Below are 21,840 nucleotides of genomic sequence, written 5' to 3' on the forward strand. Positions count from 1 at the left end.
CATATGTGAGGACTGCCACTCCTACATGCAAGGCCCACTTTTCAAAGGACGCCTTATACTTGTGTTAGAGATTTATCTGTATAAAAGAAGGTCAGAACTGAGTGATGAATAATGGTGAGGAACTTAACCTTCATTTGCATGCTTCACTTCTACAATATAGAGATTACCTCACCTCCAGAAAATAAGGTCCTGTCTATGTCCAAGAGACTTAAAAGGAGCTTAAAGTAAGTTTTGTTTTAAAAACAGAAGTAAGGCAAGAATGAAGAATTAATTGCTTGCCATAAGCAAGATAATGGCTTTGTTAAACTTTTAAAAATCCCTTTGTGTTGCATCCTGTCCAAGACTAAAACTGTGTAAATCCAGAGTAACTCCACTGGTTTCAGCTCAGTTATACTGAGCAGCATTTGACAGGAACAAGAAACAATATTGCTCCGTGTAAATTATATTTAGTACTGATTTTAAGAAGCAAGTAAGAAGCTTGTTCTGATCATATTTTTTTCAAGCATATTTATGTTTTCTCACTTTGCAGGGAAGAAAACGTGTGCAAGGATCGCAAACCATGTGCTCAAAGTTCTCTCTGATCTTCTTGGCCATGAGAATCATGAGGTATTTGTACAGCAAACTCTGGGTTAATGAAAAAGTACAAAGAAAAAATAAAGACAAAGCAAGAAAGGAAGAAATGAAAATAAATAAATTGGTTTTGTTTCCCTCGTGTAATTAAGTTGTGTGAAGTTTTCCTAAAATTCACAATTATGTAAATTTTATTTCATCGGGCACTGGTCTTTCTAGACATAATTATGTCTTCCTTCAACAAATGTTGGCAGCTGAGAATGAAAGTCTTTTAGATGCATAGTTATAATGCAATACACATGCCTTCTTGATTGCAGTTTCTGATGCTGTTTAAATGTCATCTCACACCAAATCATCTCAAGATTAACTAGTTCATGAGATGAACAATGTGTGGTGCAAGCCCATTATGCAAAACATCAGGTACAAAGAAACAAATCTGCTAGTAGTTTTAAGGAATATTATGAGAAAGCAGTACGCTTCTGACATTGAACCTTTATTATCTTTTTATCTGTCCCTTCATTTAACCTGCTGCTTAACTCTTTTGTGGTTCATTTCTTTTCTGTCTCTAGACACACTTGCAGCTTAGATGCTAAATTAAACTGCCTCAAAGAAAAATGTTAAAAATTATTAGTTATCTCTACCTTATGCTTTCTGGAACATCACTTTGGTATCTGCTATATAAAGCATTGCTTCAGCTCTCTCTGCAGAGGGGAACTTCTTTAACCATGGAGTAAAATTGTAGGCAGGAAAAATGTAGGCAAATATTGTATGAAGCTGAAATCAGGAAGGCAGAATTTTTACTAGAGTATTCTGGAATGATCCTTTGTGCAAGGTGTTTGGGGACTTCTTGGAAAGATGAAATATAAACTCTGGTGTCTTATGTTTATACACAATGATTGTATCATAAATGGTTTTTTGTTTATAGCTTAAACTGAAAATATACCATACTGTTGAATTCTGTGCCTTAGAATGACCTTGAAATTTCTCTCAGCGGGTGCGTTCTTACAACCTAGTTTGCACCAGTGCAGCTGATAGAGGTTTTGTTATCGACATCGAAGGCAGAAGGCCGGGAGAGCTTCCTGAGAAGCTGTGTAATCCCCGCGTAAATCCCAGTTCCTTCCCTTTCCTTGCTTCCCTTGCTCCCAGCCTAGCTCACTGTTCTTTTTTCCAAGGGTATAGACAGAAGATGAGTGGGAATCTTAGTGCTCCAAAAGTAACTGGCCAATACAAAGCGTCACATAAGTGCTGATAAAACTAATTTGACAGATCTGGTGGCTTTCACTAACCCTAATGCAGAGCTTTCGGGCTGGATGGTTTTTTTGCCTCTGCTGCGGCACAGTAACAGGCTGCAGAGTGAGAGGATGTTTTGAGTAACCTTCTACGGCTTCTCTCATCCTGCCTAAGGCTGCAGTGCCTTGAAGCCTACCTTGAGTTCATGCTGACACAGTCTTGTCTCTGTCCTATTTTTGTATTGCCACTAGTGTTTGTCAGAAACTAACCTTTTTCTGCCTTTTTTTTTTTTTTTTTTTTAGGGCTAGGTCAATTTGCAAGAATGCAGTTTGAGAAGCAGGGGGAGGGGGAGGATCAGCATGCAGCAATACTGATTTAGATAAACCATATCACAGAATATTTGCATCCTGAAAGTTCACTGCTTCCCAAGTGGGCCTTTTTGCAAGTGCAGATTAGCCCGACTAAACTCTCTGCAAGTAGTTGTTCTGCACCTTCACTCTTAAATTTTGCTTATAGTCAGCTGGGGTGTATGTAAGAGTTTTTCTTAGTGGTATGACTATTTCTTCCTCTTAGATACAACCGTATGTGAACGGAGCACTGTACAGCATTCTGGCCATCCCTTCTGTCCGAGAAGAAGCCAGAGCAATGGTAAGAGGTGCTGCTTTGCACAGCACAAAGATCAACGCATATGCCAAAGGTGGCACGCGCGCAGGTAGCTGTTGAGCAGCGTGCAGCAGGATTGTGAGGTAGGAGCCGTGGCATTTTGAGAAGGGAATCCACAAGAGGTCCTACACCTTTGATTTTGAGGCAGATACGAATGTATGTCTCAAACACTTCTGCCGTATTTGCTGGTCTTTTCCCAGAAGTGGAGCCCCAGCAGAGTGAAGGATTCTGTCTAAATTATAAGTTAAATGTGTTGCTTTAGAATAGTGTTGTCCATCTAGCATTTTGTAGATTGGATGTGGCCCAGGGCGTGCTTTCATCTGTCCTGCTGCTTCTTCCCCTTATTTTACTCATTCTGAACCCATGAATAGCCACTAAGAGGATGAGTTCATCGTGCTGCTTTTGTTTCTACCTGGTGTAGACATGATTTGCTGGGCAAGGCAGCAGGAGGAACGTTTTAGCAGAACTGGGAATTGTTCTTCTGTGAAAGTCTAATGATAATGAATGTGGTTTAACTTCTAAATTTCAGGAAGCTGTTCCTGGGATAGCCGTGTATCCTTGTATCTTAGAACTAATGTAGAGACATGCAGCCGTAAATTGTTGCCAGATGTTTTACCTCACAGCGCACAGAGGATTAGAAGTCATCTTAAATGATTAAAGACACAATATCCATCCCATAAGGGGCCACAAAGAGAGAAACTAGGCTTAAGGGAAGGTCAAAGTTAGTCCTGCTTTTTGCTTCTCTGAACCTTGCGCTGATGTCTCTGTCAATGCAGATTTTCCCTTTTCTGTTGGCTACTGTGTATTGAGTTCAGAAGGCAGAAGCAGCAGATCTATTGTAAAAATTTGCTGTTCATCATGGATACTTCTGTATTCAAACCTAGAAGCAATCTAGACAGCATATTGTTTTTGTCTTTGAGAAGTGTATGGACAAAATGGAGTGTTTAGAGGTGGGCACAGTGGTTTGTTCCACACTGCCTCTGTTTCTCCCAACTAAACAATGACATTTTAGCTAACAAAACTCTGTCACTGTGGTCACATGAAATACTAATCTAGCAATATTTTCCACTACATCCAGGGAATGGAAGAAATTCTGCGCTGCTTTATCAAGGAAGGAAATGCAGAGATGATCCGACAGATTGAATTTATTATCAAGCAGCTCAATTCAGGTCAGAAGAACAGATGCAGCTATCTGAGCTGTAAATCTTTCACAAAAGCCACAAGGAAGCTCATGTTTTTACTTTGCATTGAAACTCTCAAAGAATAACAATAGCGTGACGGTCTGAAAGAGGGTGAATAGTGAATGTCAGGATTTGAATGTCACATGTATTTTAAAATTTCCTTTTGTGTTACAATTATAAAGAAGAAGTAAAAGGCTGAATAGGTCTTAATCCCAAAGTCTTGGAACTGTAAATATTATGACCTCAACAGTTTTATTTCATGCCAGTGGCCTCACAGTAATGAGAGACTGCTGTCAACTGCAAAAATAAACAGGTAATACAATTTGTAAAGCAGGATTTAGGGAACAGGTCTGTCTCTGCTCTTCTTATCTCTTGAGGAGTGTAGCTTTGTTATCTGAAATGGCGTATCCTAAATAGGGGACAGAGAAAATCCTTTTTGGACAGTATGTTGGTGAGTCCCAGGAGTTGTAAATGCAGTGTTAATACAGATAAATATGAGGATGTAGACTATTTATTGTATTTTCTGTTCCTTGTGGTTGCAATGAAGGCTGAAGAAAGAGAAGGCAAATAATGAAAAGAAGATGAATTCTGATTAAATCTTTCTGTACAGTAAAAGTAGGACAAGTTTGACTGCTTTCTTTGGCTTTTGGAAAGAGCAGAAGACTGCATAACTTATGGTCTTAGCTTCTAAAAGAAAAAATGAAGTATTTAAACACTGTATTGCCACTGTGCAATATTTGTTCATCAGGGTTATAGAATTGTTCCTCTTCTACCTGTGAATCATATTTTAAAAAGGTTTTGTCTGATTGGTGAGTAAAAGCTGAGTGTACACATGTCCAGTACAAGCCTGGCTGCTTTTTCCTAAAGAAATTAGTTTGTCCAAAAATTACAATAAGTATTCTACTATCTTTTTACTTATAAAAGCAGTATAATATTGAAGTGCTTGTAGGGAGAAGTAGAATCTTTTCTTTAAAATTAGTTGAAAAATGGTTGAACTTGCAAATGCACATATTTTCATTCAAGTCTTGTCAGTAAATACACTGAGACCTTATAGTGGGATTTATGAGAAAATAAATATTCCAGAGTGTTTCTGTTTCTGCCATTTTCCCGATTTCAGTGATTTCTAGAATGCTTTATTAGAAGCAAATGATTCCAGTAGTTGTCCTGAAAAGAACAGGATGTCTGTATGAGAAGCAAGCTAAATCTCACTGTTGCAAAAGAGAAGAAATGACTAGAGATTGTGAAGTTGCACATGTACTCTTACACCATTTTGTTTTGCTTCTTTCTAGAAGAGACATTAAATGATAGTCTTGTGTCTGATGATGAAGAGGAAGAGGAGGATGAGGAAGTAAGTTTAAAGGCCTTCTGGCACCTTTTAGAAAAATTTTTGACCTTCTAGACAGAAAATATTTGTGTCAATAAGCCAGACTTTGGTGTTTTGTTTTCTTGGTTGGTTTTTGTTTTCGTTTGGCTTTTTTTTGTTTGGGGTTTTTATTTTATTTAATTACCAAGGTGTATTAATATTAACAAGAAAATTGGATCGGTTTCCATTCCCTTATATTCATGTGAAGTCCTACTCTTTTATTTTGGCAAGTCACCACCTCTGTGATAAAGGATTATAACTTGAAATAAGTGAAGAGATTAGAAGTTACTGTAGCAGTAGAAACCTTGCTTTTAAGCAGACCCATTTCAGTAGTTAAAAATAAAGGAACCAAATGAACCAGTTTATCACCAAAATATTTTATAAACATGTTGTTACTTTTTCTTAAGGTATCATGATCTGTTCAGGATGTGACTTCTTTTGCTGTTTGGAAACTTTGAAATATATTTGATAAATCGTCTGTATGTAATGAAGGAAAACAGTAATTACAAATTAAGAAATAAGTCCCATAAAAAGAGAAAAGAAAAAACAAAGTACGCATGAGAAGCAATGTCATAGTAAATATAAACTGGTTAGCTGTGCATTTCTGTTTTTGCTAATAAATGTGTTTTATACTAATACTTCGGCATTTTTTTAAGAAGCTGTCTGCATAGAATAATGGGATCCCAGGTGTAGACAACCCAGCATATTTGATCATCTAAATTAACAAGAAAAGCAAGGTGTAAATGATGTGAAGGAAATGTTAAACCCAGTCTTCACTGGTGATGTTGTCATAAGTGCATGGGGGATGTTGAAAATATACTATGTAGGAAGTTACATGGGAGTTTTGTCTCAAATAAGTCTACCACGTAATGCTTGTCTATTATTGAAAAATCTTGCTTGAGAAATTTAAAATAACAGCTACGGTAAAAGTCCTTGGAATAGCATTTGTACGTATTTAGATGGGTGCGTATGTGCACAAACATTTATATCATGTACCTGCCCTGAAGTAGTCAGTGACGTTGAGAGTGATCTCTGCAAAGCATGCTTGTATTATAAATATTACTGGAGAACATATATTTACTGAAAAACAAGTTTTCAGATAAAAAGTTTTTGTCCTGAACCAAAAAAGAACAAGACACATAAAATTTACCAAGTCAGTTGTATCCACCTTCTACCAGCTCATTGCACTTTATCGCGAGTGCTGCTGAGCAGTGACAACCATGCAACAGTCTGAGACTTGCCCTGGTCCTGCAGGTGACTTGAGTGCATTCTCAAGTGCACCTTTTATGTTTGGAAAGCAGAGAAAAAAGCGTGTCCCAGTTGTACGAGGTGTGGTGTGTCCTCAACTGCCACGGGGTGCAGCACCTTGCAGGATCCAGCCTTTGCCTGGCAGCGTCCAGGGAGGTTTTGCACTGGTTGCATTATTTAGCAAATTTCTGTGTTGTGGCACAATAGATGGCGAGCACGTGATCTGAATACCCTTGTGACTTTGCCTAAATTTAGAGCTATGTGGAAATTCTAAGTTTAGAGCTACGAGGAAGTTTTATTTAACAATTGACTCTCCCTCTTTTGTTCTAAGGGGGTAGAATAAACTGGTGTGTTTCGAGTGGTTTTTTTTCCTAATAGGATTATAGTATTGTAGTTGTTTCACCTCCTGCAGTCCTGAAGTGAGTTTTCTATAATCTTTCCACTCCTTCCAGCCAAAACCAATGCTTGATGTACAAGACAGGTTTTCCGAGGATTAGTCATTATAACTTCCCTTTGTTTAATATGCTGCTTAACACCCTTTGACTGATGTTCCAAGACTGAGCGTCTTAGGTGTATTGTGAGAATCCAAAGTACTCATATTTTTGCTTGAACTCTAGTATACTTTTTTGGAGGATACTGTGCTCTGTTGGGAAAGCAGAGATAAGGAGCTCCTTCACAAAAGGTGCGACACTGAATTGCCTGATAGTGTTGTATATTTTCATTACTTTACCCGCTCTTGGGAATGAAAGGAAGGTGAGTTCTCCAGTCATACCCCCTCCACAAGCTGCTGCTGCTGCTCACAATCCCACCCAACGCTCTAGGTCAAATAATTTTGTAATGCGTTTTTACCGCTGAACCATCATGTGATTAAAAGAGACTTCTGTCACTTCTTATTATTTGACTCAAAAATAACTGTAGGCATTTGAAACAGAAGTGTCTGATTCCAGTTTTTCATTAGCTTTGCCATAATATTAAGAAGAAGTCTCCTTAAGCGGATTTTAAAACTGTTATTGCTGCTGGGAACTATAATTCTGTCCTGCTGCAAGGAGGCCCAGTTTCTTAGTCCCCAGTTTAGAAAATACAGTATACGAACAGCATGGCAGCAAAATGCTACACAAAATGCATAATGTTCTTATTTGGTTAAATAAGCAAAGATTTGTTGACTCACTGCCTCAGTGCTTGGAGCCCTTTTGTATTTTGGAAATGCAGTGAGTTATTGTTCTTTGATGGGGTTCTGTGATAACATCGGATGTTGTGATCTGGCAACAGAAAGTTTTGGAAAGCTTTATCAGAAGTTTTGTCTTTACGTAACTTTTAAAAACTACAACAGACTGAATGTCTTTCAGAGCATGTCCTTGTATTGACAATTTAATGATTCACATTCAGACTGCTTACTGATATTATAATTTGTTGCTGATCTACATAAATATTAATATTTGTACATTCAGAACTTAAACAACAAAAAGACTCTTATGCAGACTTAGTTTTCAGGTTTTGCCCCAAGTTTTATTGTTTCTAAGAGTGTGCGAAGGTTCCCCATGCCGTTACTATTACCTTTGATGTTATATCTGTGTTTAATTTAGCGTTGTTGAATTCTGTCTTAGCTTTGAGCAGACCTTGTGGTAATGACTACTTTCTCCTAAACGCTAGCTCCAAGATGTGGTTTAGCCTGTTGGAGGATAATTCTGGCATTTCTAAGAGCATCATACACTCAGAAACTTAAGGTTCTGTCATGTGGGATGACACTGGAGCATTTAAACCAAATGAAAAATGTCAACGTGTATACCATTATTCAGAAATAAATTTGCTTTGAGATTTGTCTGCTGTGCTTTAAATTAACTAGTGCAGAGCTCAGGACACTTCTGGAGTACATACCCACCTTCATTACGTGCCATCTGGGGTGTGTCAACACCTGCAGTCACAGTGCATAATATTTTCTGGTTGCTTAGTATTTAACAGAACGGTTGAGAGAATATTGACTTAATGTATCTTCAGTATTTGATCTTTACATTTGCTTGGACCATCTTTAAAAGCTGCTTATAAAAGCAAATATGTGATATCGTAGCTCTAATTCAAATAGTTACTTAAGCTACACTATATAACTGTACAGTAACAATTTAACGGACACCCTCTGATCCCCCATTGGCACCTGGCAATAAAACCAGTAAACTGCAGGGTGAAAATACACTTCAGCTAGATAAGACATCAAAAGAAGGAGTGCTTAATCACAGAATGGTTGGGGAGATCATCTAGTCCAACGCACCTGCTACGGCAGGTTCACCCAGAGCAGATCGCACAGAAATGTGTCCAGGTGGGTTTGAATGTCTCCAGAGAAGGAGACTCCACAACCTCTCTGGGCAGCCTGTTCCAGGGCTCTGGCACCTTCAAAGGAAAGAAGTTTCTCCTCATATTCAGATGGAATCTCCTGTGCTTCAGTCTGTGCCCGTTGCCCTTCATCCTATTGTTGGGCACCACTGAAAGGAGTCTGGTCCATCCTCTTGACACCCACTCTTGAGATATTTATAAACATCGATGAGATCCCCTCAAAAATACTGTCTTGTTCTTGTGGTACAACTTCTGGTTTGCTGGAAGAGTCCCTCAAACTTTAAAATTTCCTGGCTTGTTGATCTGAAGAGTGAATTCTTTGTACTTTTCACTTGAGAAGTTGATTACAACAGAGGATTGTTGCCTTCTTGCATGATATTTGTATCCTAAAGTGCCGATTCCAATAATTTTGTACCATCCCATATTGTCAGCTTTAGAGCTTCTTTGCAAACATGAGTAGCTGCTGCTGCTTCACATTGCTATAAAAACAGCTGCTGTCAGACAACCGCGCTCTCACCTTTCAGGAACCACAGCTTGGGGAGGGGTTTTGAATGCCCAGCAATAAGGATTTTTATTGTGCCTCTGTTTCTTGAAAATGAGTAATTAAATGTTTTAGGGAATACATAGCGATAAATTACTGCAGTGATTTGTCAAGGTAGAGGGACATACCCCAAAGTGCTGAATATTCACGTGAGCGTTTCAATCTTATGGAATGCTGGTATTATGTTTAGGAAAGACTATGAAATGTTTTAAGGTGTGCTTACTTTATTTTTACTACTAGTTGTTATATTCTAACTTAAATTTATGCTCAGATGATACTGACTCATAAAAAGATCCAGACAACTTTTCTGTCAAGTTCCCTACCATCCTTTTTACTTGAATGGTAACTTTCCTTGGTGATGTTGTTGTTGGTTTTGCTGGGGGGGGGAGGGGGGTGGGATTGTGGGTCATTTGGTTGGTTGGTTTTTGTTAGAATTGACTTACCTTAAGTTTGGGGTTTGTGGTTTTGGTGGTTTGTTTGTTTGTTTTTACCACAAAAATACCCCAAACAAACAAGAGAACGAGAGTGGCCTTTTCTCGGCCTCCCATGTGGCTGAGAAATGCCATCGGTTGGGTTTTTTTTGGTTTTATTTTTTCAGCCTGTACTGTATGATTAGATTCACTTGGGCAGATCCACAGAAGCTAAACCTCCAAATTTCATACTGGGTGCTGTTAAGCATTGCATGCTGAAGAGCATTGCATCACTTCACAGCAGCATGTGGTGTTCTACAAAGGTGCTAATGACTGAGATTTTTCCTCAGCTTTTATTAAGTCAAGCAAGGTATAATTGTTTGGGGTTGGAAATTTGAAGGAGGACAACTTTTGAAATGAATACTGTACATTTTGGTGAAGCGTTTGTGGGTTTTTTATCCTCTCAGGATTCTTTGGTTTCTAGTTGTATCGCAAGTTTAGGTGAGTTTGTCTTTAGGTCTACTTTTTTGATAGAAAATACTTGTATATTACCGCTTACACGTGCAATACTAACAGTACTGGAAAGTTCTTATCATCCAAGTGACTACTGAAGGGACAACTAAATTTGAAATGAAAACTACTTGGAACCTGGGCTCAAATAACATGCATGTTGCTGCTGCAGGAGGACCACGACATCATGGAGTCTGATCTGGACAAAGACGAGGTTTTGCAGCCTCAACTGGGCGAGCTTGCAGGAGAGAAGCTGCTGACAACTGAGTACCTGGGAGTGAGTATCACTCACTAGCACCTTGAAATAAATTAATTTGCTGGATTAAGTGTTAAATTTCAGCAGTTTCATTACTTTCTAAAATCTTTTCTTCTTCAAACTGTTGCTTGAAGAGCCAGGTTCTACCCGCACAGCAGTCCAAATCTTCCACAGTCTGTTGTATTAGCTGCTGTTCAGAAGAAGTGGAATAAGTTTGAGCTACCCTTTCACAGGAGGTGGTCAGGCCATGGCTTAATAATAAGCTAAAGTCAGCCTTAGGGTTCTAGTGCTACCTCAGTGACTCTGAGCACACACAGCGAAGTGGTGAGCAAGTTATTAATCCTGGAACACTCTGCTGGTCTGAATATTTTTTTTTTAAGTTGAAAAGTTAACTGCTCCTGCAGGTGTTATACCAGTTCATGTATTGTATGTCTTACCTTAAGCAGCAAAAATGCATTAAGTAAAAAAGCGTAAGGCTGGCATAAATGCACCATTTAGTGTGCTGTGACTAATTTGAGATAAATGTGACTGTATGCCTCCTGGACTCTGTAGGGTCTACCAGTGCTGATGCTGGAAATGTAACGTGAGATAAGATGTCATAGAACAGCCTACAGTGATTCCAGGAATTTTATCTAGTGACACAAGAATGTAATTTAGTTTCTGATGCAATGTTTCTATGGCATTTTCTCTGTGGGTCCAGTTACATGTCTTTGCACTGCATTCTCATTTTTATTGCTTTATTTCCCTTGTATCAGATAATGACTCATACTCCAAAAACCAGGAAGAAGCTGTTTCCTGGTGTCCATCAGAGTATAGATGAGCCTCTCCAGAGACCCGTGACACCAGGTTATCACAGAGCTATGTACCTAATGTAAGTCCAAACAAATGAGGCAAGCTGGATTTATTTTTAGACTCCTTTAAAACAAACAAATAAATCAAAAAACCCCACCTTCTCTACCTAAAAGTGCATTGCCGTTGATCATTCCTCAAAGATAATTTCAAAACAAAAAAAAGGAGAGGAATATTGCAGGCAGAGAAAGGTCCATTGGCTTAGGTCACATACTTGGAATAGTTGAGTATATGTTTACTGATCAGTTTGATTTAAATTTGTATTATATCCTGTGTGTTCATAGTCGTTTCATCTTCTCATATTCTACTGTTAAGTTGCATGGAGTGTCTAAAAAGTCAGAGATCTTCCACTTTCTAAGCAAGAAAGTATATTGCTCTGGAGAGGTTTGCTACCCACCCATAAGAGAACAGATTAAAAAGAAAATGGGAAAGACAAAAATCTTAGTATGTCAGATTTCCTGCTTTGGAAGAAACACTTTTTCCAGCGAGCAGGTCTGTGACACCTTGGTCTTGATGTGACTGGGGTCAGGGGTAGCTGCATTGTAAATGGAATAAAGAAATCTTACAGCACGGAGCTCCTGTAATATGCTGTGTCTTCTGTTAGAGCAACTATATCTCAATCTTTTATTTTCTGAGACGAGACTTCTTTGCACTGTCTTGACTGAAGAAGCAAAATACCAATGAGAACTCAAATTTAAATGATTTTTACTTTCAGTTGCATACAGTTTTAGATTTGATCAAATCCAGGTAGCTATGATACAGGCAGAGGTTTATAAGTGGAGAGAAAAACAAGCTTGTGAAAATGAAGTGACTTTCCTATAGGAAGTCAGAAAAGCGATGGCAAACCTGGGGGAGTGGCTTTAATTTATTGATTCCATATGATGTGCTGCCCTTTATGCATCAGAAGTAATCTCTAGAGGTGATGGCATGCCTCCCGTACCACCATCACCCCAGACTGTACGTTTGCTTGACAGTATCCTGGGTACCAGAGTGACGCTGGTCCCGGATTTTGTCAAAAGTCGAATCTCCTTATGAACAGCCGTGCAGCTTGTGCCTCTGCAAGACGGGTTCAGGTCTGGATGCAAATTAAAAACACTTTTCTGCTCATGCTGGTTCTGGTCTTTGGGTCTAAGAGAAGCATTAGTTTGGTGATGGGAAGCAGTCTTTACAGGTTGCCTCACTGAGTAAACTAAGGAGGAAAAATGTAAACAGCAGAGATCTAACACGGTGAAAATATGTGAAAATCAATTTCCCTGCTGCTCTGGCCAAATGGTAGAAATAATATGAGTGTTTGGTGCTTCTGTGTTTTAAGGAGGAAGCATGAGATACCACCCAGAATGAGAAGTCTTTATTTTGTATCTAACTAATTTGTGTGCAAGAAAACTGCAGTAAATAGATGAAGGTGTTCTGAATTACCTTTTACAACAGAAAAGGACAAGCTTTGGCTATTATGCTGTTCTAATTTTAGTAAGAATTCACTTACTAAAATGAGGAAATACTCTGTTAGGAAGTGTTGCAAGAGGAAGACAATAAAAGTGACCAAATCTTAGCTGCCTAGATTTCAAAGCAATATCTGAACTGGATGTATTTCATATTTTGAATAATTTAAGTGGTTTCTGTTTGTATCAGATGAAATGGCATGAGAAACATCGGAATTTTTACCCTCGTATGCATCTTGTCTGATTGGGGACAATCCAGGACAGTTGATCTGAAGTTTTGGATTCAGCAGAGTAGTTAAACTACATTAAAAAATTATATTATGCTATGTTATGTTATGTTCTCATTATATTATCTCATCTCATCTATCTCATCATCTCATCATCTCATCTCAATCATATTTTTAAAGCCTTGTGAAAGAGAAAACAATTGATGGAGATACTATAACATATCTCTTTAAGTTGTTGGTTCATACCTTTAAAAGGAGGAGTAGATTTCTAGTGCTGAATGGAAGTATTCACACAGAAAATTGATGCAGAATAGCCCCTGCACATGTAGCAGCTATTCCATGCTAATTTTTCTATGACTTCTCAGTGCAGACAAGGCTCTACTTACTTCAGATGAATTGTCATGGGATCCCTGCATGGACAAGCTCTTCCTGTACAGAGCTGAGGTAGTCAGGAAATACTGGAAAGCTGCTTCTTTTTTTTGGAGGGGGGGTTTTTTCTTTTCTCTCCTCTTTAAAGGCTCTCTGACTGAGATCACTCAAGGGGGACTGAACTACTTAATATTCTGCTAGCTGTTTCCTTAGAACCGGATTTAGCTGTGAAATCATTAACTGCCTCCTTGGACTGCACCCTTTCTAACTAGAAATATAGTCTAGTTGCCTTAGCCTGGTAGTGGGCAGGGAAACTTTCTGTGTCTGCCAGCTTCTTTTCACACACATTTCGCACTTCTCTTGCTGCTTCTGTGTTTTATTGCTTATTACTAAGCAATCTTGTCCCTGTCCTGTCCTTCAGCTACTTCAGTTTCTCATTGATCCACCTCACTTGGGAAATAAACAGTTCTATTTCTTATCTACTTGGTTTTCAGTTTGTGTTGCATATTTCTCTGTAAAGTGAAATCTTTGTAATACTCAGGAGCAAATCTTAAATCCTTGATAAAGCTAAGTATTGAAGACCTCTCAGGCCCACTGCTGCAGTCTTTTTCTTTGTGTCCTGCTGGTATTTTGGGTCTCCAGACTGCAAGGAGTTACAGTTTCCTTTCCTCAGCTATTTTATTGCAGTAGGAAAAACATGTTAATTTCAAATACATCTACCATCAGCTAGTTTGGGGGAGCTACAGTTATGCAGTTAAATTATGTCCTTAGAACTAGTTTGCAATATGAAATATAAAATAATGTTAATATCTTCTATATCATTACGGGCAATTAGAAGAAATCAGAATTTACTCTCATGCAACTTTTTATACTGCGAACATTCATCACCCTGCATTCTCCTTTCTCCTTCAGGCCAGAAAACGATACCAATTCTTGTCATGATAGGGATGAGAAGCTGCAGTCTCTGCCGAGTGGTCATCCTCCCATTTGTGGTGGCAGCAAGTCCAGCATCTCTGACCTCTGCATTTCCCCTTCGTGTAAGGATATTCTGTTGTTGTTAACTGCTGCTGTCTTTCTTGACTGGGGCAGGTGCTTGAGGCCTAGCTTCTGTGTTGTAGATTGTTTTGTTGTTTGTTTTTTTTTTTTTTTTAAATGTGGTCTTGGAATTGGCCCAGGGTAGTCTGCAAGACCTTAGGGCACACGGTTGGTATTTTGGCTTGAGCTAAATGAATGTCTATAGAACATAGTGTGTGGTCAGCAGGGACCAATGGTCTCACTTGCTTTGCTCCACCTTGCTCCCTGTGAAAGGGCCGAGGATCATACCCAGGGCTTCCGATGTGCAAAGTTTACTGTATTTCACTCCACCGTGTCCTCTGCCTAGGGAAAAAACTGCAGCCCAAGAGACAGTGTGCTTCCCAACAGGCGAAGCCCCTTACTTGATCAAATATACCCTTGTTTGGATCTAAATGAATCACTGTCTGCTGGCACCTGCAGGCTCTGTTGACCAGACCTCTGTATTAAAGCTGAAGGCAGCTGCAGTTATCTGCTTGGATTTGCAACTACATTCAAACCATAAAAGGCTGTGGAGGATGGGAAGCCCTGTGCTGTATAGCTGCATTGTGGGTGATGCTGCTAAAGATTCTGTCCTTGCAACTTAAGCTGAAATTAATGCAAACTCAGCTGGACCCGAGAGCTCAGAAACAAGTGATGGAATTTAAAAGGTTATAGACTTCTGAAATACTCGATTTCTGAACTTCTGATATGCACAGGATCATGGATGTTGGGGTTTCAGCTTTCTTGCAGGGATTCATTAACATTTCCAATTAGGGATTTGAGGCAAAATGTTCTGAAGTCTTAGGTAAAGGATCTTGCAGCATATCCGGTACAGAATTATTAATAAGCACAGACAAAGCATGGCTTGACTTTGCTGAAAAAATATGCTTTGAAGCCATAAAGGAATAGCATACTTTTTTCTCTCTCTTCTTTTTTTAAAATTTCCTAGAGGAAATGAAAAGGATTCTGAGAAAAGTAACCAAGGTCTTGCAGGCAGGAATCTGCTTGCGTAATGCCTTGAGCTGATAAATATAACATGCTGAATGAAAGCCGTGTGATAGAAGCAGATGAAGCTCCTGTTCAAGATGGGCATTTGGGTTGTTACTGTCATATAGGAGTGAGAGCTGCTGTCCTCAAGCCTCGCTTGGTGCTGCACCACCTCGAGAGCAGCTGAGCCCATTCTATGGGGAGGTCACCTGGCCAGGGGCAGCAACGCAGCACAACAGAGGTTGTAAACTAATCAAAAGCAAAGTTTTCCTTGGTAGAAGAAAAAAAAAAAAAGGAGTTTTACATAGTCATGCTCCTTAACTAAATTAAGCCAAGCAGGTATTAAAGCTGTTCCTATTTGCTGGTTTAAAGTGTCATTGGTTGCAATTTCTAAGGCATTATGCAGCCACCAGGAGCCCAGCGTGCCATCTGAAACACATTTTGATAATATTTTGCAAGTCAAATGCATTCGCTCGCCTTTGTCACCTTTTCTGTTCCGTTGATGCTATCTGACAGTTTGTTTTCTAGAGATTTGTGTGAAAGTTGAAACAGGGAACCTAAGTCAGCAAAGTAAATGTTGTTCACTTTTGATGGATAATTTTGATTTAAAGCCTTCATGCTGAAGAAGTTCCTGCCAACTTTAATGTTTCATTTTGTCAGAACATTACTTCTAGCCTCTGTCTAAAACAGCTTATTGGCTGTTTTCAGTCAAAATTATATGCAGGTGGATACTAATAAGAGAAATAGGCTGTAGTATTTTTTTTTCTTGCAGAAATATCTCGTAGGTCAGAATACATAGCATATTGCAAGTTCGCATGCATTATACATGTAAAAAGACAAATAATTTCTGTGTGTGGCAGAGACAATTCTTTCTAGCACTAATTCAGGCTGTGAAACAACACTGAGCTACTTGAAGAATTGCCAGAGGTTTATTCAGGTTTCTGTGAGTAGCCAGTGAAATACATGCTTGTTTTTCGTATCTTTTGGGGTTTAGAAATGAGGATTAACAGAAAAGCCAGACTGCACTGCTGGAGCCCCTGGTCGTTCATGTCAGTGACAGGACTTTCATTCTATATAGTGATTGGACTGGGTCTTTGAACATCCCCTGTTTTCCAAAAGGCAGTGGGTTTAGTAAATCTTAAATTGAAAAGCCTTTTATTTAAGACAATGGAAATAAACCCTCTCTCTTTTAGTGCCTTCTAAGATATGTCAGGGAACAGTACATAGCATAGGTGTAAAAATAATTGTACTGGTTCTAGAGACACTCATCATGCCCTGCCAAACATCTTTACTGTGAAATAAATATGCCGTTTATTGAGTTCTGATGGTCATTATGCAGTACCAGGAACCCGCTCACTTCAGAATATGTATTTTCCAGCATGACATGAGTACTTTGGGATTCAGAGTTTCACGCAGTCAAGCCATTAAATGAATAGTAAGAGACCAAGAGTGAAAAAACAGAATAAAAGCTTCATGTGGACAGTTACTATCATTGAGGTCATATCTCAAAGAAGCAAAGTTCAGCCTCAAGAAACCTTCATCGTCTTTTGTTTTCTAAAAATGAAAGCAGTTCTTAATGTTCTCCATGCCTGGATTCGTTCAACCATTCTTGAGTCAGTTTGCTTTAGTCTCGGACCATCTTCCCGTTTTAGCACTTCGCTAAAGAATCAGTAATTCTTGCTCTTTTTTCTGTTTTGTCTCCTGTGAGCAGAAAACTTGCGGACTAAAGATGAACCCTGGTCGTCTTGCCACACATATTATGCTGAATGTCAGACAGAACCTGTGCTGGGCAGCGAAATGCTTGTCTGGGAGTGACCCGATCTGCATCTGTATCGCGCATGGGAGCAAGTCAGCATAGGAGGAATGGAGCTAGAGATTTCCCTAAACTCTTGTTGAACTTGAACATCTTGGTAGCCTTGTGTCTCTCAGCAAACTGTCCTTCCCTTCTCCAACAGCGCAAGGCAGAAAGTGAGGTGTATTGAACAAATGTACCAGACCTGAAGGCTGACAGAAGCGTAGAATGCTGCTTTTTGCCCACAGCAGCTGCCTGTTACTATGGTGCAGGCAACCGCAAGTGGTGGCTTTAATGAGATATCAGTCATTAGCTGATAGATGTTAACTGATGGTCTGCACGCTCCCAGCCCATTGCACATGCGGATTATAGCTGTCTGAAAATGACCCAAGCACGTTTTACTTTCCAGCTGTGAAGGGCTGGGCGCACACTCGCAGTTTTCTGGGCTCAGCTGCCGAGCCATAGCGCGCTCTCCCACACTGACCCAAGAGCCTGCCAGTCTCTCAGGGTTTCCTTCTTACCGCAGAAACTGTGACTTGATTGTGTTTCTAGTAAAACTGTAAAGAGACAACTCCTTACTGAACTGTGTTTCTTTTCTTTTTTTTTTAACAGTAGTTGAAATGAAGTCATCTGAAGTATTCCCATCAGGCCATAGAATGGACAGAAGCATCCCAGCTGGTGACAATATCTTGTCTTCCGGATCTACTGACTTGACCCAGGACAAAGTAAATGGGCAATCTCATAGGTATGATTTATCCAGATGAGTATCTAAAAGTGCAGGAGTAGTCTGAGGGGACTTACCAGCTAATTCCACGCTGCTGTAAAGGCAATCTGTGAAGTCATTTGATATATGATGTAGTCTGGTCTGAGACAGCTGTGCTGGTACTTGCCAAAAAAACATACCCTTAGCTGTGCCAGAGGCAGCTGTTCAATTTCTAAGCATCTGGTCCAGAATGGGAACAATCTCAAGCAATACATAATTAATGAACTTTACATGTGTGCCCAACACAATCTTCTGCAAATAAAACTTCCTGATTGCTTCCTTAGATGACTCGACTCTAACCCATGAAAAATCATTTATTAGTAAAGGAATAGGTAGGACTGTGGGAACAGGACAGGAATTAACTTGCAGAAGGAAGAAAAATTTATCATTTAAGTGGATTCACAGTATTTAAACATGCTGAGCTGCTAGCACTGCTGACTGGAGCCTCTGATTTATCCACTAGACTGGTATAGCAAGGGAGGCAATATTAGAAGTTCTCTCAGCAATCGTTTTCATCTCTTCCTTGAAATAATTTCTGTCAAAGGAAGGTGAAAGATCTTGCTCTTCATCTCCTGGTCATACCTTGAGCCCTCTGTGAAGCCTTTGTCACATGTAGGACTGTGATGTTATATCTTGGATGAGAACTAGGAATTCATTAGCAATCAGACCACAGTTTACCAATGTTTTTCAGGGCCCGTGTGTGTCCTTCAGACATTAACAGCTTTTTCCTATAGCTAATTTAATTGGGCCAAGTTTTAAACAGTGAGTGTGTAGAAATTTTAAAAGCAAGTACATTCCAAAACTAAAACACAGAATGGGTGGAGATGTGGTAAAGGAAAGGTTTTACCAACTCTTTATAGACTTGAATTTTCAGAAGTGCTTAATTATTTGCATCAGTTAAAACTCTAGCACTTTGAAAACTGGACTCTATTTAGAGCTTTGTTTCCTTCTGGCCTACAGATGCCCGTAGGTTTGGAGTTTTGGGGGAGGGGGCTTGGTGTGGTTTTGTTTGTTTTTGCCTTCCTTCCTTCCTAGTTGTGCTGTTTCCATGGTGAGATCTGAGAAATTTTATGTTGTCAACGAATTACAACTGGTTAGCAGCTGAAGTGCTGAGTAGTCATGCCCCCATCCCAGCATTACTGGTTTTATTTCTGTTGCCTGTCCTAACAGTAGCTAAGCACATACTACAAATACAAATAGACCATGAAAAATTTATGGCCAAATTGCTTGCTTTGTGGTGGAGAGAGAGATTATTTTTCAGGCCTTGGCTTGCGAGAAGTCATAAATTGGCAGCATCTTGCCCCCGCCTTGGCTTTGCTTCTCTACAGTCATAATCCATTATTATAAAGATGCATCCCCACTAATCTTTAATTTTTCTTCATGAATATGTTTAAATGTCAGTTATAGATGGACTGAAGGCACAGGTGCAGTATCCTGCAGAAAAAGATAATATCTTCTCATTGCATGCTTCCTTAGCATGCACACAATAATTGGGATTTACAAATGCAGCCTCGAGTTACGGATATGGGAATGTAGCCATCCACAGTCCAAGCAAACACAGGGTTTCCTATATCAAGGATCTTTTGTTAATATGTTGGTGTTGCAATACCTAGACCTGCCTTTTCATTCTTTCATTCTTGGGAGCATACTTTAATTTGTTTGCAAAACAAATGGAGCGAATAAATCACTGCTTTGGTCATAGTTTTGACCACTGTAAGAGGTGGCTCCTTCCTACTAGGCAAATACTAAGACCTTCCTAGAAGAGGTACGTATGAAAAGGACCGAGTTGCGTTGATGAAGGGGTTGCTACTATATTTCCCCTCTTCCTTAGCAGGATAAATTGGGAATTTAACTGCACAGAGATCAGTGAAATTACACTAAATCAGTTGAAGAGAAGAATGAGGCCCTAGTGCTGACATGTCTATTGCAGTTGTTTTATTTCCACTGGAACAAATGATTGTTCTAGCTGATGCATGTCAGACTGGCAGCTTCCCCTGCATTGCAATTCCCTGCTGCATTTTGATCATGTAAAAATAATACAGATTTTTTGTGCTTTTTAGCTAACTGAGGTTAAATTTGTAATAGACTCAAGTTTACAATTGTGGCTGGCTGAAAAAAGCCGTTTTTTTTTTTTTTTTTATTGTGACCATGTCCAATATCATCATAATAGAATTTAAACTCTGCAGCGCCGCCTTAGGTCTGTAATGGTCTTGATTTTCTGATTATCTGGTAAAAATGGCCAAAAGTCCAAGAGTATTTCTCTTGGAAAAAACGATCTAACTCATCTTTGTATGTTCAAGTCCTGTCACATCTCCTGGATGATTCTTCCAATCCCAGTGCCAGTCCATTATGTACTTTTTTATAGACAATTATTTTCATTTTTTCCAAGTAAACAGTTTTCTTTCTTCTCAATACACATGTAAGTTTCTGTGTGAGTTTGTTATGGGTTTGCTTTTTTTCTTTGGTGTCGTGTGGTTTGGGGTTTTTTTGTTTGAGCACTTGCTCTCAAGTTACCACAGCTTGTCATAAATGAGTCCTTTACCAAATTCTATGGAACATTTTCGCACAGTAGATTTTGCTGCTTCTTTCTTGATCTCATCACATTCTAAAGGATGCCAAATAGCAGTTTTCTGTGTTATTCTGAGGTTTAATTCTTTTTTGTTGATCTAGGCTTATTTATCGATGTAGTAAAAGATGAGGTGGTTCAGTGACACCTGGGCACAGGGAGACTGAGATTTGCTCTGCGTCCTGTCAGAAAAGCAGCAGGTTTTTTAAAAACTTTATAGAGTGTTTGCTACCAGCTTATTTCATATAATCCTTTTCCTGGAGAGTTTGCAAAGGTGTGAGCCATCCTGTGAGACCTTTGTGCGTTTATTCTCTCTTTGATGTGAAGCACAGTGATTGTAGTGACATTACTTTCTCTCCAAAGTGCTTATCGTCTTCCTGCCCTGGGTTATTGAAACTATGAAGATTGTTCATGGCTATAAAAACGCTTTTTAGTGTATAGGAATACAAATCCAGTTATCTATTGCTGAATAAGCAAAAGCAGCTCATTTATGGGTCAAAAGCTGCTGTAAAGCTGTTGGATCTTGGTTTTTTGTCTACATTGACATATCATAATACACGTAAGATTACTAATGAGTGGAAAATCCGGCTCTTGAACCAAGGTGAGTAAAATGACAAGAAGTAACAATGACAGTATTTTATGGAGAGATATTTCAATATGTCTGTTATCCACTGCTTGGGGTCCTATCTAGCCAATCTTACTTTTTTTGTTTTTGTTATGCTAGTATGTTTTTGCTGCCATCTGCCACCTCTTGTTTTGAAAGGAGACAGGTTGTAATCCTTGTAATGCTCAGAGGGCTGCAGAGATGGCTCTTAGCAGACAAATTAGCATGTCTCTGTCGTTAACAGTTAGCATATACATATGTAAAATACAGACAATTAATGCTATTTCAAATACAAAAGAAACACTTGCTCAGATCTCCCTGCAAAGTGAAGCAGGGGAATGGAAGGGCTAATCAGCACTGACTCAGCAGCATTCCCAGGGGAGAAGGGGAGATTAAATGTCTCGAAAATCCTCCTAATCACTCTTTCTGATGGTCACAAAGGGTTCTTTTGATGGAGCTAATAACACGGAGACTTTCCATTTTAGTCGTCTGTCTTTAGATGGCACCTTTTTTGATCTCCTGCCTTTGGCTCTGCTCTTTTTTCCCTTTAAATATGATGAGCTTTTTCACGTAGCTGTTATTTCAGTTTAACCTTTTCTCCATTTAAGAGAAATTGACTCACTAGAGCAAACAGGAATATAGATTCAGAATTATCTTAAAGGATAGCTATTTCCTGGTAGCCTCTATTTTTGTACCTGGGAAATAATATATTGATGCTGGGGGGAGAGAAGGACAGTGTACCCCCACACGGTCATGGACTAAATGTTGAAGACTGGTATTCTTGGAGCACATGTGGACTGTGAAATAGCAGCAGCTGCTTTATGTTCGCAGTGTGACCAAGGAACCTGTGTGCGTAGGGAATTTATTTCATAGATGCCGTCACAGCTTTTTCTC

General features: G+C 39.3%; 1 protein-coding gene across 3 annotated transcripts in view; it reads left to right on the plus strand.

Annotated features, from left to right (window-relative positions):
• Positions 1–21,840, plus strand: part of ARMC9 (armadillo repeat containing 9) — a 64,661-nt gene that overhangs the window by 35,838 nt on the left and 6,983 nt on the right. For all 3 annotated transcript variants that reach the window (XM_065639798.1, XM_065639797.1, XM_065639799.1), the window contains exons 17-24: positions 530–606; positions 2,374–2,448; positions 3,542–3,632; positions 4,934–4,992; positions 10,214–10,318; positions 11,053–11,168; positions 14,094–14,218; positions 17,626–17,758. In XM_065639798.1, the coding sequence (XP_065495870.1) occupies positions 530–606; positions 2,374–2,448; positions 3,542–3,632; positions 4,934–4,992; positions 10,214–10,318; positions 11,053–11,168; positions 14,094–14,218; positions 17,626–17,758 (781 nt within the window). The remainder of the gene's footprint in view (positions 1–529; positions 607–2,373; positions 2,449–3,541; positions 3,633–4,933; positions 4,993–10,213; positions 10,319–11,052; positions 11,169–14,093; positions 14,219–17,625; positions 17,759–21,840) is intronic.

This window comes from Caloenas nicobarica, chromosome 8, assembly GCF_036013445.1.
Source record: "Caloenas nicobarica isolate bCalNic1 chromosome 8, bCalNic1.hap1, whole genome shotgun sequence".
In the NCBI taxonomy this organism is placed as follows: domain Eukaryota; kingdom Metazoa; phylum Chordata; class Aves; order Columbiformes; family Columbidae; genus Caloenas; species Caloenas nicobarica.